The following is a 16,025-nucleotide window of genomic DNA, read 5'->3' as shown; positions in this document are numbered from 1 at the left end:
GTGACCTTGTGACAATTGTAATTCATTGAGGCATGCTGAGATTCTGAAACTGGTGTAGAGGTTACTAGATAAAATACTATGATTCTGAACCCCTGGGGAGCATATTGTGGCTTTGAAAATGATGTACCTATTACTCTGAAACTGGTGGATGAGTTGTCTTTTTCAAATTAGGATATGCTAGGACTCTGAAATCGGGAAGGGAATCAGAATTGGAAGGATGTGTTCTCTAGTATAGCACAAAAGCACAGAAATACCACGAGGGTAGCTTCATAGCACTCTCAGTGCCTGCACGAATACTGGCGGACCTCTATGCGTGGGTGCCAAACAAATGGTTCGCTATGGCCTACCTGAAAGGATTTGGGTGATGTGCATGATGTCCTGACACATGGTCTGATTATGTTGTGACTAAGAAGTTGCTGCTGGTAGGTGTGCATTTCTTCATTAGGTATGTGAGAGGTGATAGAACATGCTTCAAGCTGCGTTTATTCAAAAGGCCTGATTGATGAGTCATTACATGGAGATGATGCTACCCTGTCCTCTCTCGTAGGTCAGCATAGCTGGGTTGACAACAGGGGTTTCACTAGGCTATTCCTGTGTTAGGATTTTGTAATTTGTGAGTCATTTGTGAATATGTACAATTCTGTTACTTCATCTGGAATGACGTATGTGGTAGGGCTTTTCTAAAACATTAATGTTACATATAAGTCAGGCCTAATTGCAGGACAGACATGAGGCACACTGACTCTTTAGAGTTTGTATGTTCACATCCTAGAGAACAGATAGTTTGAGTGATGATAGCTCTAAACTTTGTACAACACACTTCTCACCCGTTAGGGTCTCAAGGTGCTGTACGCATACTGCTTAGGAACCCCTTCTGGCTGAAGCCAGGCATCCAAGCACTGTCAGGGACATTGTGGAGATTAAGCAAGCTATTGCCCAGAGTTACAGAGTGGGACCTGTTAATTAGATTAAGCACTGAGGTGAGAATTATCTGGTCCAAGTGAACTGAGCCCAAGACCCACTGAGGCAGGAATTGAACCCTGGTCCCAGGACAGATCTCTTCATCAGGGTCTGCTGCTCTAACCATTGTGCCACACTTCCCTACTAGCTAAGTGCATCAGATTATTTTACTGTTATGTTGGCATTAGTTGCACTAACAAAAATAACATAAGTGTTGCGGAGAGCAATCTTTCATTCTTCTGGTCTGAGAACACCATTAGGGATTAGCATTGCAATATCATCTGGCCTCACACAGAACAAAACTAGAAGGAAGCATGCAGTAAGTTCAGATACATTTGTTTGCCTTTCAAACGTGTCACTGACAGACTGTTTGTGGTGTACAGTGCATAATGTATTGTGCAGATACAAAAGACCGCACTGAAACTGCCCATCCACTCGCCTTGAGAATCGTGGAAGAGAAGGGAATATAGAAACCAGAGATTTTGGTAGGGCAGAGACAAGAGACCAGATTGCTTCAAGAGACATTTTGGAGCTCCATTACTGCAGTCCAGAGAGCTTGCTAAGTTATGCAGGGTGTATGTTCTTCAGTATAATTCAGTTAGGGAAATAATATTTAGCCAATACAATGCTTCGAGGCTGGTAATACATATAGGTATTAGGTAGGAGGTAGACTAATTGGTTACAGGCTGCAAGGATGGAAGATGTAAAATGTTTTGAGCTTTTTACTGTTTATCTTATTTTATACAATGACTGCTGATATTACAATACAAGTTTTCATCATTCGGATACACAAAGTCTTTGTGCTATAGGTAGTAGATAATATTTTATTTAAAAAATAAACAGCTGTGTGTCTGTTTCTAGGTTCCAAGATGAGGGTTCGCGCATCTACAGATAACCTCTGTAAATATGAATTTGTCTGGCAGATTTGTTTGACTCATAGCACTCTGAATCTGAACGAGCTTAAATCATCATAGGAAAGAGTGAGAGACACTGGTACATTTTCTTTTTCTCCAGAGTGGGTGCCTTACAAATTACCCCTTGGGGCTTAGGAAATCTAACCAAGTGACCTCAAAATTCAAACATTTGTAATGTGAACAAAATATGTGATGCAATTATGTAAAAGAAAAACATTTGAGGTACACTATTTCAATTGTCTAGAGGCTTTCCACCGTGTCCCTGTGCGAGCCATATTATAATAACCTATCAATGTTGAGCCAGCGACCAAGCTGGACTCGTCATAGCATCTATTTGTAGTCTTTCTTTGTTATCTTATACAAAAACGATTTTAGTCTTGATGACACTGATGGTCCTGGTGGCCACAGTTTGTGAATCAACAGTTCTCCTGTTTAAAACGTCGCCAGCCTATGGAGGCTTTACTGTTACTGTCCAGGATGGAACAAACATACATATTTCTATAGACAAGGGGAGGTGTGGTGAATCACTAAAAGGAACACCAGTAGAAGCAGGACTGAGAAAAGCTCCACTTGATAGGGCCAGAAAGATATTTTCTTGACATTTATTTTCCATGTACTTGGTAACTAGGGCAATCAGAAAAAATGCATAGATTTTACATCAAATGATGCATTGGAACTTGGTGGAGTGATTACATGAAACCTGAGTTTGGAAGAGAGGAGAGCAGGTTAAACATTACTGGACTGTGACAGATGATGCGTGGATCATTATACACAGGAGTCCAGAAATTGGTCCCTTCACATCAGCAGGGTTAGGATTTAAGAGTGCCAATCTAAATGGTGGCAAAGACACTGTGCCCCAGGAATGGTACAAGTTTAGAAAGCCATCATGCAAGGAGCATGAAATGCAGAGACATAAGAAAGCCAACCAGTCATGAGAGATGAGCTGACCCAAAGCCCATTTTGTATACTGTGTTACAGCTAATAGATCTTTGGCAACAGGGAATTCAATCTGAGGTGGGCAAGGAGTCTTTCTTTCTGGCCAGTTCTACGTAAAAACAGCATAAAAAATGAAATGTGAAAATAAAATGATGCAATGAAATTAAATGATGAATGATTACTCTGAAATATGTACACCACGGGCCACTGGTGAAAATCCCACTAAATCTACTGAGCACAAGCACGCAGCCCTAGCAGCAAACAGTGAAATTAAAAGTTCTGCTGAGGAAGTTAAAAGTAAACTGGTGCCTCAGTTTGGTCAAGTGAGATTTGAAAAGAATTTAGTCTAAAGCATATTGGCGCTCAGATGTCTTCAGTAAAGTACAGAACAATAAATAAAGGAAGACACAATGAAAACAACCTTCCCCTCCAGTGGCGGTTTCTTTATGAGGGCTCAGGGGTGTTACCCCCCCATTTGTTTGCCACATCAAAATGTTTAATAAAACAGTTGATTCATTCCACTTTCTTTTTTTGCCACCGTGCGCGGCATGCCCGGGCAAAGAAGTTACATGCGGTAGGGAGGGGGAGCCTGTGCTTGTTCCGAGCCGAGGACGGAGCCTGCTTATTGATTGGCAGGTGCTGGGCCTACTTGGGTTGAAGTGCGCATGTCTGTTTGGAAGGGTGCCTTGCTCCCACCAGCCAGACATGCGCACTTGATCCTATGCCAGGATCTGCAGTGTAGGACCCCAGAGGATTGTTACCACATCCCCCAAGGCTCCACCTGAGCGTTTGCAGCCCCTGACCCAGCCAATCCTCACGATGCTGGAGTCGCGGTGATGGGACCAGCCCAGACCTTACGGAAAAGAGGTGATGAGGTCACATAGATGACTACGAATGTGCCACACACACGAGTCATGGCTGGAGTGGAGCCTGAGGTGCTGTGTGTTCGGTGCTGAAAGCGCCAATACCCTATGGTGAGTGTATTTAAACCTTAGTTCCTGGTCTTTGAGCTTTAAAAACAAGATTTGTTCTTCTTGTTTATTTTTAAAGGGGCCTACTGTGTAAAATACTAGAAAATGGCTTTCTTCATTCTGCCTTATCATGCTATGACTGAACTACCCAGGTTACTGTCCCGTATCCCCGCCTATATTCAATAAACAATCAGAAACCATTAAGTCATCAAATGCATGTGATGTTTGCATAATGCGGGCCCATAGCCATTAGGGGAACACACAGACTCAGTGGTCTCAGCAGTCATGTTCTGCTGTCATTCTCAAAATGTCTTAGCAGGTAGCAAGGTTATCAACAGCTGCACCCAAAGAAAGGGCACTCAGGGAGCAAGGCGCGCCATTACCGATCCATCACCATTGTAAGGGATTATCATGCATTACTTATATCAGTTCCATGCAGTGTAAATCAATGGCACTATTAGCACTACATCAATGTAGGGTACTCAATTTACCAACATCAGAAGGATTGATCCGAACTTGTGACATCTGTACACCATTTGTGTAAGTAGGGAGCATTCAGCTCACAGAGCCATCCTTTCCGCGATCAGCATTAGTCCTACCAAGGTTTTGTTAAATACTACAGTAGTTGTAAATGGGAATAACAATCATTCTGTGCACAGGGCCGGCTACAGCAAGTGCTGGTTGGTTAAAGTGCAGTATATCACACACAGTCAACAGTGACGTGGCACGGCGTGCACAGCTTTCATCATGGTATAGAAATGCATATCACACACATATACAATGGCATGGAACAACTCCAGTAAGACATAGAATGACAGGGCTCAGTTCAACTCACTGCTGTTGTCTCCAAGCCATGGGAGATCTCTCCCAGGGCAGTGCCAAGGCCTGGCCACTGCAACTTAACATTACAACAAGTACTCTGCCCACAGGGTGCAAGGGACATAGCTTCCACTGTTATGGTGTGTGTTGCACGGTTCCCCAGTGCGACACGGGCTTACAACAATCAAAGTCCAAACCTCGAAAGTATGTTTATCTCACGCAAATCCCTTGAACAGCAGCCTGGGCTGTGCATGCCTCCTCTGCTATCCTGCCCTGCACAGTTATAGGTTCTAACATGAACTAACCGCGAGGGTTGGTGAGAGACTTCCAGTGTCACTGTCTCCTTTGCATTGCTGCAGTGACTGACGCTGTGTAACCTCAGTCCTGATCCGCTGTCAGTGAGTGAAAACTCAACTGGCCCCGTAGTCTGGGGTGCAGTCAACAAATACTGCACCCAGGCAGGTACTTTTGTCAATGTTCACCACTCTGCAACCTGGGAGACACTGGTTTAACCCAAAGCTAGCAATGTGGCTCAGTGAGCTGAACCTTTAATTCTGTCACAATGCAATTTATCTCCGGTCTTCAATTCAAAACCTGATGAGGCAGAATCCGATTTCCGTAGATTGTTACACTGTGTCACATAAATTGGGAAGTGATAATATCTGCAGTTAACAGTGCGTTGGTGTCCCATTGCAAGCAAAGATGTTTTGCACAGTGATCTTTGAACCAGAAACACCCCTGTGGCAGATCCCTGACTGTACAGCACAGAGATGGCTACGGCTACCAACTTGAAACAAGAAGTTGCTACAGTTTAAGGGGCTGCCTGCCTGTGAGCAGTCCCTTGTCATTAATAATACCTGATTGCAACTGGGATGAAAGGTGGACACACCGACATACATACCAATGGAAATCGCAAGAGAGAACAGCGCGAATATTAAAACTTACAAGGGTGATAAATGACAAAGCAATGACCGGTTTTATGGGTGTTTATAAAAAGTGATTTTGTTTCCCCGGTATTTAATGTGGCTATTTCACAGAGACCAGCGCATAATTATTCTACAAAGTGCTATGTCCTCGTAGACTTAGCCCAGTTGCACCATTGACTTGTTTTCTTATTTGCTTAATGTACTCAAGACTTCACCTTGATGCCTGCAAGCTACAAACAGGTGAAATGAGTCCAGGCCTACTGCAGTGCCAGAGCGTCAATAACGACCGCATAGGCCCACTTGTGAACATTTAATAACGGTCAGCTAATTATAGAGGCACGTGCGCAGCTGATTTTATGCTAATATTTCTCTCGTGAATGCCAGATTATGCCTAATGACTTCAGCTCTCATAAAAGATCTGGTCACCTTTGTGATTCTAAACCGAGCGACCCGTAACATACTATTTTCAAATTACCTCATTCTCTATATGGATTCGGAATAAAAAAACTCAAACACCGTGTATTGATGCACACTTAGAAAGGTCAGTTTCACATCGTATTTGTGGCTACATCTAACAGAAATATTGCTTATTGTTAGCATCCACCCCTCAAAAAGTGACTGGATGAGTGACAAGTATGAGTGATCACCTGATTTAATCCTTAGGCAGGAGACTGACTATTTGAGTTATGAGAGTGAATAAAAAAAGTGATCGTGCAAATTATTCTTCAATCGAGTCGGTAAATAGGTGAGTGGTAGGTGAGTGGACAAAAGGATGCCCGAGAGAGTGAGTGACTGGGAACCTTTTATGAAAGAGGGAGAGAGAAAGAGTGTTTGGGTTATTATCATAGATCCCTCTTTGTAGGTCATACAAGCAGTTGCAGGCAATCAGTGCTGGTTGTATAAGTACTGTAACATTTATATAGTGCTTACTACCCCTGTGTAGGGCACTGATACTGCCTAAGCTGCACTTTAGGGAGGTGGGCGGTCTTTAGCTAAGTGGACCTTTCAGTACTGCCTATAAGCAGCAGCTGAGCAGCTCCTGTCAATCTTTTTTTTTAAAAATCTTCGGAGGAGGACCTAACCTGGACCCCATGTTTGTCCAATATGCTTGCTTACTTTGCTTGCTACAGAAACATCATGCCCAGCTTTTATGTCCCACCACTTTCACATGTCACCAGACACCACGGTTCCCCTCGCTCTACAGGTTATACACACATACACATCCCCAAATGATTAAAAATTACCCATAAAACGAAATCATAAAAGAATGTGATTATTTGCCCTATCCACAAAGTTGTACGGATTGCAAAATTGTGAAGTGTAGATAATGAGATGTATGTTCAAGATCTATTAAACATCTTTCACGCTGATCTATACCATTCATGGAAAGTACTCCAACAGTAACATACCTCCTGCCATCTCAGATAGACTCTCGCCCGCTTATAATTAATTTCTAACTATAATTTGGCAGGAACCGACAAGATACTCCTCAGCAAAAGCAGTTTTATTACGATACTACTTCCACTAAAGTCAAACCATTAATTACAAGCGAAATTCTTAATTGAGGGATATAATACCAATAGCACAACATGAAAAAATAACACTCAACATCTATAACATTTATTTCTACAAATTCGAGACTAGAGTATTTTGTATTGCTAACGCAGAACCTATTCTTTGTGGGAAATGAAAACAAATTACCCCCGTATTCAACTTTTGCAGAGACAGGGAAGGGTGTGCAACTTTGAACGCAGACTTTTATGAATATATTGAATTTCTTGGAGGGTGCTTTGACAGCAATTCAACCAAGGAGAAGCGAAAACCACCAACTCAGTCCCATCTAATCAACTGTTTGAAAAGGCCACTCCAGCTTAGGCTAAAACAGCATAGTTTCAGAGAAATGAAGCCTACCAAGTGGTTGGCAATGAGTCTGAACCGTATGATATTGAGAGTCTGCAGGGAAATACATGCCTGCAGCAATAAAACGTGCAATTCTTTCGAAACATTGTTGCCCATATTTATACTTTTTGACGCAAACCAGCGCCGGCGCTGGTTTGCGTCAAAAAGTTTACCGCTGGCTAACGACATTCCTACGTGCCTTGCGGGCGCCTTATTTAAGGAATGACATTAGCCGGCGCTGCGGACTGGTCTGAGTCAAAACGACTCAAACCAGGCAGCGCCGGCGTAGGGAAAAATGGGGGTTGAGTGTCAAAAATTGGTGCAAGTCAGGTTTGAGGCAAAAATCATGGCTCAAACCAGACTTGCGCCATTTTTTGACGCACAACCCCCATTGAAATGACTCCTGTCTTAGGAAAGACAGGAGTCATGCCCCCTTGCCCAATGGCCATGCCCAGGGGACATCTGTCCCCTGTGCATGGTCATTGGGCACAGTGGCATGTAGGGGGGCCCAAATTAGGCCCGCCCAAGCCACTTCAAAAAATATATATATACTTACCTCAACTTACCTGTACTTACTTGGGATGGGTCCCCCCATCCATGAGTGTCCTGCAGGGGTGGGCAAGGGTGGCAGGGGCTGTCCCTGGGGGCAGGGAAGGGCACCTCTGGACTCCTTCCATGGTCAGAGACCATGGAAGTGAGCCCACAGGTCCCTTAACGCCTGCCCAGACCCAGGCGTTAAAAATCGGCACACATCAGGCTGTGCGCCATTTTTTAAGGCCCGCCCTCTTCTGTGCGTCAAAATGGCACAGGAGTATAAATAAGGCGCACAGGCCTTAGAGTCATTTTTTGGGTGGGAACGCCTATCTTGCATGTCATTAACGCAAGGCAGTTTCCCACATCCCCAAAATTACTCACACGGAGGAATTTTGACATCCGCGGGCGTCAAAGTTTAAATATGGTGCACGGTTTGCGCCGAATGTGCATCAAGTGCATGAGTATAAATAGGCCTCTGAATGATTAGTCTACCTAGACATGTTAGCTTGTACATAGAACACCAACATTGAGGAATAAAAAAATTGACAACTAGAATCCATGTAAAAGCATTTAAAAAGCCCCACTATCAAAAATTAATACATACGACCACAACTAAACATTAGTAAATTGGAAGTTAATTCCTAAACAAAACATAACAATTTATCTCACAAACCTCCTACATAAAGTATTTTGTTTTCTAAAAGAAAACAATTTCACATCTGGAAAAGTTTAAGCAAAAACAATCCAAACATCAGATAATATTATTGTAAAAGATTACCCTTTTTACGAATTTAATTGAATAAAATGTAATCCATAAGTACAAGTGTTCACTTTGTTGAATCCAGTAGGGCACCAAAGAAATCAATACTATAAAAAATACGAACCCAAAATTATTTTTTTAAACTTCCCCAAAAAAAAAAAATTAAAAACAATGCTATTTAAAAAAAAACTACTGACAGCATTAAAAAGAAATCCAATCCAAAGCATTGGAAAGCTCAGAAAACACCCAAAAAGTGCTTGATGTAATGCCCTAATTCAGGGTTCTGCAAAGTCGGTCCTGGAGAGCCGGGTCCATGCCAGATTTTTAGCATATCCACATTTAGAAAAATGTAGATTTCTGAAACATCTTGGCCCGTATTTATACTCCGTTTGCGCCGAATTTGCGTCGTTTTTTTCGACGCAAATTCGGCGCAAAACTAACGCCATATTTATACTTTGGCGATAGACGCGTCTAGCACCAAAGTATGGGCAAAGAGCGTCATTTTTTAGCGTGAACGCCTTCCTTGCGTTAATGAGATGCAAGGAAGGCGTTCCCGTCTAAAAAAATGACGGCGACGCAAATGCGTCGTATTTATACTCCCGGGCAAAAATCACGCCCGGGAGGTGGCGGGTCAAAAAACCCCGCATTTGCGCCACTTTTTAACGCCTGGGTCAGGGTAGGCGTTAAGGGGCCTGTGGGCTCAAAATGAGCCCACAGGTGCCCTCCCCTGCCCCCAGGGACCCCCCCTGCCACCCCTGCCCACCCCAGGAGGACACCCAAGGATGGAGGGACCCACCCTAGGGACATTCAGGTAAGTTCACGTAAGTATAATTTTTTATATTTTTCAATCTTTTTTGGGGTGGCATAGGGGGGCCTTATTTGTGCCCCCCTACATGCCACTATGCCCAATGACCATGCCCAGGGGACAGAAGTCCCCTGGGCATGGCCATTGGGCAAGGGGGCATGACTCCTGTCTTTACTAAGACAGGAGTCATGAAATGGCGCCTGGGCGTCGAAAAAATGGCGCAAATCGGGTTAAGACGATTTTTTAGCGTCAACCTGACTTGCGCCATTTTAAGACGCCCTAACGTCATTTTTTCCCAACGCCGGCGCTGCCTGGTCTACGTGGTTTTTTTCCACGCACACCAGGCAGCGCCGGTCTGATTGCGCCGTCTAACGCCATTCCATAAATACGGCGCCCGCATGGCGCTTCGGAATGGCGTTAGACGGCGCAAAATTTTTTGACGCTAAACTGCGTTAGCGCAGTTTAGCGTCAAAAAGTATAAATATGGGCCCTTGTTTCTAAATGTGGATATGCAAAAAATCTGGCATGGACCCGGCTCTCCAGGACCGACTTTGCAGAACCCTGCCCTAAGTGATCAATGACATGCCCTGCCATGAGGCACACACTTACTGTGCCACTGAAACAATGCCACACCAGACTGAGAAGGCCCAACTCAGCAAAACCTGGTCTTGGGTTGCTTGTGTTCTTGTTCTGGGTGGATATAGCTTTACAGCTCAGGGTGGAATGTTACTGTTGGAGAAGGGCCAAGGCTGACATCCATAAGGCCAGGTCTAATCTGAGGTGGTATGATTGGCAAAAATGATGAGCTGGAATAGTACCCTGAGCAACTGGCAGTGGTTCTGCTATTTACAATCATTCCTACTATCATCTTGTGTGTGTTTGACACAATATGTTCACAGCCAGAAACGAAAATGCTGCAACCATAGGGATGTTTAATGAAAGGGTTCTATTGTTGGCAACTGATGGAAGGGTGTTATTTTTGGCAACTGATTGATCATCACTAAGAAATCTAAGGCCCATATTTATACATTTTTAGCGCTGCATTTGCTTCATTTTTTTATGCAAAAGGAGCGCAAACTTACAAAATGCAATTGTATTTTGTCCGTTTGCGCCTATTTTGCGTCAAGAAACAACGTAATGTGGCACTACAAAAAGTATAAATATGGGCCTAAGTGCATAATGCACTGTGAACAAAGGGTGGGACAAAGGTCATATCTAAGTTTACATTATAGGTGGCTTTATTTAGCCATATGTCTGGAGTTGCCATCAAAGGTGTAGCCAAAACCTATATTTTATTGGGATATAATAATCTAAGACACATAATGGTGAAGACTTGAAACAGCGTTCAACTTCCTGAGGTCCTTAAAATAGATGAAAGCACTACCATATGGCCAAAGTGAAGTTAGTTCGACATTCAAACAGCTTCTCCATTATTGATTACTGAAGATCAGAGATGACTACTCCAAGCATCAAGACTACTTTCTTCATGGAAAACAGACACATTATAATATTTGATTGTCCAACGGTTCTAAAACACAGTTTCTCTTGCTTGTACCCCTCTCACCAGGTTAGAAGACAGTCACTGAGAAGCAGGTGATCACTGACCAAGATGTCTGCTGTCATCACCAATAAGAAAAAGATGAATGCGTATGCGGCCATCAAGGTGGACCCTGACACCAAGTACTCCACCCCAGGAGCCTTTGAGTTGGAAAGACTCTTTTGGCAAGGTGGAGTGAAGTATACCCACGTCAACGAAGTGTTCCCCAACCTCTTCATAGGAGATGAGTATGTATGCCGAAACCCAGACAGAAACACCACATGCAGAAAATGTCACCAGAGCCCTTATTATTCCTTCAGCTCTAAGGACACAGTAGCAAGGTATAGCAAGATGCCAGCCTAGCTGCAATGTGATCATTGAAGGATAGGCTGTACATACCTCAGATAGTAGGCTGAGCCAGATATGTTAGAGAGTCCAGGATAGGCATTTTGCACTAAGGACAACCTTAAGGCCTTATGCATTACAGATACATGTCCAGTAATTCATGTTTAGTGTTAGCAGAAGACACTGATTCACCAGAACATATTTTTCCAGCTTTGGGCTTTCATTTGGCAGACCAATTCATTGTACATGTTGTTTTTCTTCTGTCCAAGCAGCTGGACTAAAGTAGTTTGTAACTGCCCAAGATTGATACAAGCTAGAAAGGGTCTTGCCTGCTGCCCAGGTGTCAATTCCTTGAACTCGTGGTTGGCAAGTCGTGGTCTATCAACTCTTTCTGGTGTAGGTAGTATCTTCCTAACGCCATGTATATACTGCTAGGGTTTTTCTATTTACTGTACATTGTCTATTTGTATTTTAACTTCTCCTAATGTGTAGAGCAGGTTAATGTGCACTTGCAGGTTAACACGTCACCTTGTTATTTCACTCACTGTGTAACATTAACTGTTTCACAGGAAAGCACTGTAACGCCCTCAGATCAAGCTTCTTGTAAATAAAATATCAAATAAATGCTGAAGGATAGGCGTCCAACATCAACGGGGAGGACAGCTACATTAGAGATCAGTGGGATGGGGTGGAGCCAGTACCTGAAAGGTTGCTAAGGGGTAAAAAATTAAGGTTGGGGAGGGCCTGCTCTCAGGCCAAATACCGGCCTCAGAGCTGTAGATTCTGCTCCTCAATGCCTCGGACTACCATACACCTGCACAAAGTAGTGATTACATTATATAATATGCTGGTTTTAGACTGAATATATATACCCCTCTCACTGGCATTATGACTCTTACCTTAAGCGCTGGCAAAGCACCTACAGCTGTGAAATGTTGTACCCCATGACATGGAGTCATTTGAAAATCCCATGTACTTCACAGAACCATCCTTTCCCCCAAGGTAGGAGTCTCAAGCACAAACCTCTTTTGCCAATGTGCATCTCTGGCACGTTCCCAGGGGGCTACAGGCTAGGTGGCTATTTTAAGAGCAGAATGTTCTGTCATAACCTAAAATACGTCAGTGGCCTATTCTAGTTGCTGACTCCTGTAGTGTGGTGGTGGTTTGCTTATTTTTGCCAAGGCCACTTTGGTTTCCAGCCATGCCTTGACCTCCATCCCCCCAAATTAGTATTCCATCCGAGGCATAGACCTACCTTAACAATTATTACTAATCTGTCCCAGGCAAGTATGTCCTTCAAATCAAGGGTAAGAACCCGTCCCAAGCACAAGCCTTTCCTTAGCTCGGATGTACCTACCTCGGCATGTCCTTAGCTCAGATGTACCTACCTCAAATACCTCTGATAAGCCACATTAAGTACACACCACCCTAGGCTCATTTGTAAATAATTAATTTCAAGCACATACCTCCCAGACCTCTGAGGCAGAGGTTACCTCATGTCCCATGGGATATGCACTGGATATCCCAGTCCATACCGCTCTTCTGAGCTTTTTTGGGGAACCCTCCATCCAAGAATATTTCACCTATTCTGTAGGTTGGGTGAGCTAATTTCCTACTTGTCTGTACAGTTTACAAACTGTGTAAGTGTCTGTTACAGCTGGTTATTCCCCCGACAAGATATTATTATCTTCCCAATACTAAGAGTTGGAAGCCCTAGGGCAATTCCTTACCGGTATATCTTCCAAAGTGTCTAGCCTCAAGCCCAGTATTGTAACTGCTCTAACCATGTCTGAATCCAAATCACTATTAAATGTATTTTTTTTGGCCCTGTTGTACATCCTTGGATGTTATATTGCCTTCTTTTAAACCTCCCCCTTTCAAGTATGCTTCCTTGAGAATCACTATGGTGGTCATTAAGAGTGTGGCAGTCAGCGGAGGCCGCCCACCAAACTCTTCCCGCCCTCAGGTCACCTGTGCGAGCTGAACCCCGGCAGCCCTAATAGGACTTCACCGCAGGTCGGTTCTGCCCGCCAGCCCTGCAGTGAACAGGGCCTTAACCTTGATGCAGGCTCCTAATTTAGCTGGCTCCAATGTGGCAGTGCAGCGGGTGCAGAAGCACCCGTTGCGCATTCCACTGCCCGTAATTCAGGCAGTAGAATGCACAATGGGGCTCTGCTTGAGGGACCCTGCACTGCCCATGCCAAGTGCATGGGCCGCCAGGGCTCCCGCCCCGGCAGATGGGGACTCCTAATCCCAAGGGCGGGGCTGCAAGCAGCGCTGCCCTGGAGGATGTGAAACCACCTGGACTGCCAGGCTGCTGGCTTGCGAAAGCCTGGCGGTGTCAGTGGTCCGACTGTGGCGGCTCCACCACAGTCATAACATGGCGGTCCCACCACCAGCCTGTTGGCGGGGAGACTGCCACCGTGAATCTGGCGGTCATGCTCTAGACCCATAATAACCACCTATGTCTGCTTTGTAGTCTTTAAGTCTGAAATACACCCTTGATCGTTTGGTCAGGGAGCTCAATCCCTCAACATTAAGGGGGTCATTCTGACCCCGGTGGTCTAAGACCGCCGGGGCCAGGGTCGGCGGGAGCACCGCCGACAGGCCGGCGGTGCCCTGCAGGGCATTCTGACCGCGGCGGTTCAGCCGCGGTCAGAAGAGGCAAACCGGCGGTCTCCCGCCGGTTTACCGCTTCCCTTAGAATCCCCCATGGCGGCGCAGCTTGCTGCGCCGCCATGGGGGATTCTGACACCCCCTACCGCCATCCTGTTCCTGGCGGTTCGCCCGTCCGCCAGGGTCAAAATCAGGCCCTAAATGTTAAGGTTTGAACGATACAGGTAAGGTTCTCCTCCTCTTCATTACTATCTTGCCTGTTTTGTCTTTGTCCCAAATTTGGTTTGTCAGTAGACTCAGTCCCACTCTTAGTTCTCCTCAGTCACCATTCAACTGCCTATCAAACATACCCTTTCAACTAAAATCATTAAGTAACAAACTAAAACTACTGAAAATCTGTTGTGGCAAGATCCTTTCTCCGACGGAGCATACATATGGTCTTACTATGTAGTTAAGCCTTGCCAGATCAATTGATACCCTTTTGTGTCCCACACAGAGAGTATCCATATATATTCAGTATACCGGTGTGTACATATTTCCTTGTTTGCATTGTAAAGGCATCAAAGTCCCTATGTGGACTCGTTCCTTATGCCCCCTCACCACTTCACCCAAGATTCATGGTGTGCTCACTCTTACTGGAACAGGAGTCTGCAAGGAAATATACGTCTGAATCAAATTCCTCATATCTAGCATTTGCCACAATTGATTTAAAGGGTCCTTGTTTTGCTAGTGTAGCTTGAGGAAGGTCCTGTAACAATATCACCCACTCACCTCGGAAGGTAAAGGGACTATTCTTTCTTGCTTCTTTAATGAGCAATCCCTTCTCTTTTTCAGTTATTTCTCTGGGTTAGTTAGAAGGTCCTTGCGTTCTGGGGCCCACCAATTTGACTCTTTCAATCCGATTTTAATATCCCTCCTTCAAATCCTGCATCAATGCCTGGTGCCTTTTAGAGTAATTACTGATACCACTTTCTTAACTTTTTTTAATGATTTTCCTACCTCTATTCCTAGACTGGATAGATTTTGAAGATCCTTACACTTTGTGAGGAGGGTTTCGATTTGGTTGACCATTTCACTAAGCTTCCTCTTCATTACAGGTCATGCCACAAACAAACACCAATTTGAGCCAAGTATTAATTTAGACACCATGGCCCAAATTAGAGATACAGCACAATGTGCACACTTAAGAGTGCAAACTGGTACAATTTACAATATTACAGCAAATGCAGCTGCACTGGGAACAGTGAAAGGCGGACCTGCTGTTTAAAGACATTGGTCGACTTTTCACTGATCGGGTGGCAACAAGCCTCAAATTTAAAGATACAAAGATCCACCTCTTGATGGTTACAGTGAATTGCTGCACCATACTGCAGGGGAATGCCTGGAAGCATCCCTTGTGCCCCCTTTCCCACTCTCATTAGGTGCACTTACTATGTGCCATCTGTACATGTATTACAGTCAGTGTGCCTCCTGGTGATCTCTTTTGTTCTACACCTGCATCTGTAATATGGCATGGACACTTCATTTTCATGTGTCAATGCATTGTGAAAATAAGGGAATGCTCACCAGAGATTGCACTGATGTGGGACGAACTACAGCAGGGGATTTCAAGCATCTGCAGTCATTTCTGAAATACTAAAGTATCCCAAGGATGCAAAAAAAAAAATCAGGCACTTATGCTGGTTGCACTCATGGAGCCGCTTTCTGTAGTACTGTTTCTCACCGCCCTTTGGCTGATATGACAGACCAACATTTATGTTACACCAACACATACAACAAGACTTGTCCAATAATCAGTGCCTTCTCATTTCCAGTGTTGACACTCATGACCACATTTCTCACTCAATTTTTATTATTCATGCTTGTAGGAAAACTGCACTGGATCGCTACAGCCTTGAGCAGGCGGGCTTCACCCACATCCTGAATGCTGCCCATGGCCGCTGGAACGTGGACACTGGTGAGGAATACTACAGCGACATGACCATAGAGTACTACGGCGTGGA

At 44.4% G+C, this 16,025-nt stretch overlaps 1 protein-coding gene across 6 annotated transcripts in view; it reads left to right on the top strand.

The window, feature by feature from the left end:
- The window catches only part of DUSP29 (dual specificity phosphatase 29), a 75,291-nt gene that overhangs the window by 55,957 nt on the left and 3,309 nt on the right, over positions 1 to 16,025 (top strand). For all 6 annotated transcript variants that reach the window (XM_069240858.1, XM_069240856.1, XM_069240857.1 and 3 more), the window contains 2 exons: positions 11,092 to 11,309; positions 15,891 to 16,025. The exon at positions 15,891 to 16,025 is cut by the window's right edge and continues 86 nt beyond it. In XM_069240858.1, the coding sequence (XP_069096959.1) occupies positions 11,134 to 11,309; positions 15,891 to 16,025 (311 nt within the window). In that variant the 5' untranslated portion in view covers positions 11,092 to 11,133. The remainder of the gene's footprint in view (positions 1 to 11,091; positions 11,310 to 15,890) is intronic.

Source organism: Pleurodeles waltl, chromosome 6, assembly GCF_031143425.1.
Source record: "Pleurodeles waltl isolate 20211129_DDA chromosome 6, aPleWal1.hap1.20221129, whole genome shotgun sequence".
Taxonomy (NCBI): domain Eukaryota; kingdom Metazoa; phylum Chordata; class Amphibia; order Caudata; family Salamandridae; genus Pleurodeles; species Pleurodeles waltl.
This window is presented reverse-complemented; position numbering and strand designations above follow the sequence as displayed.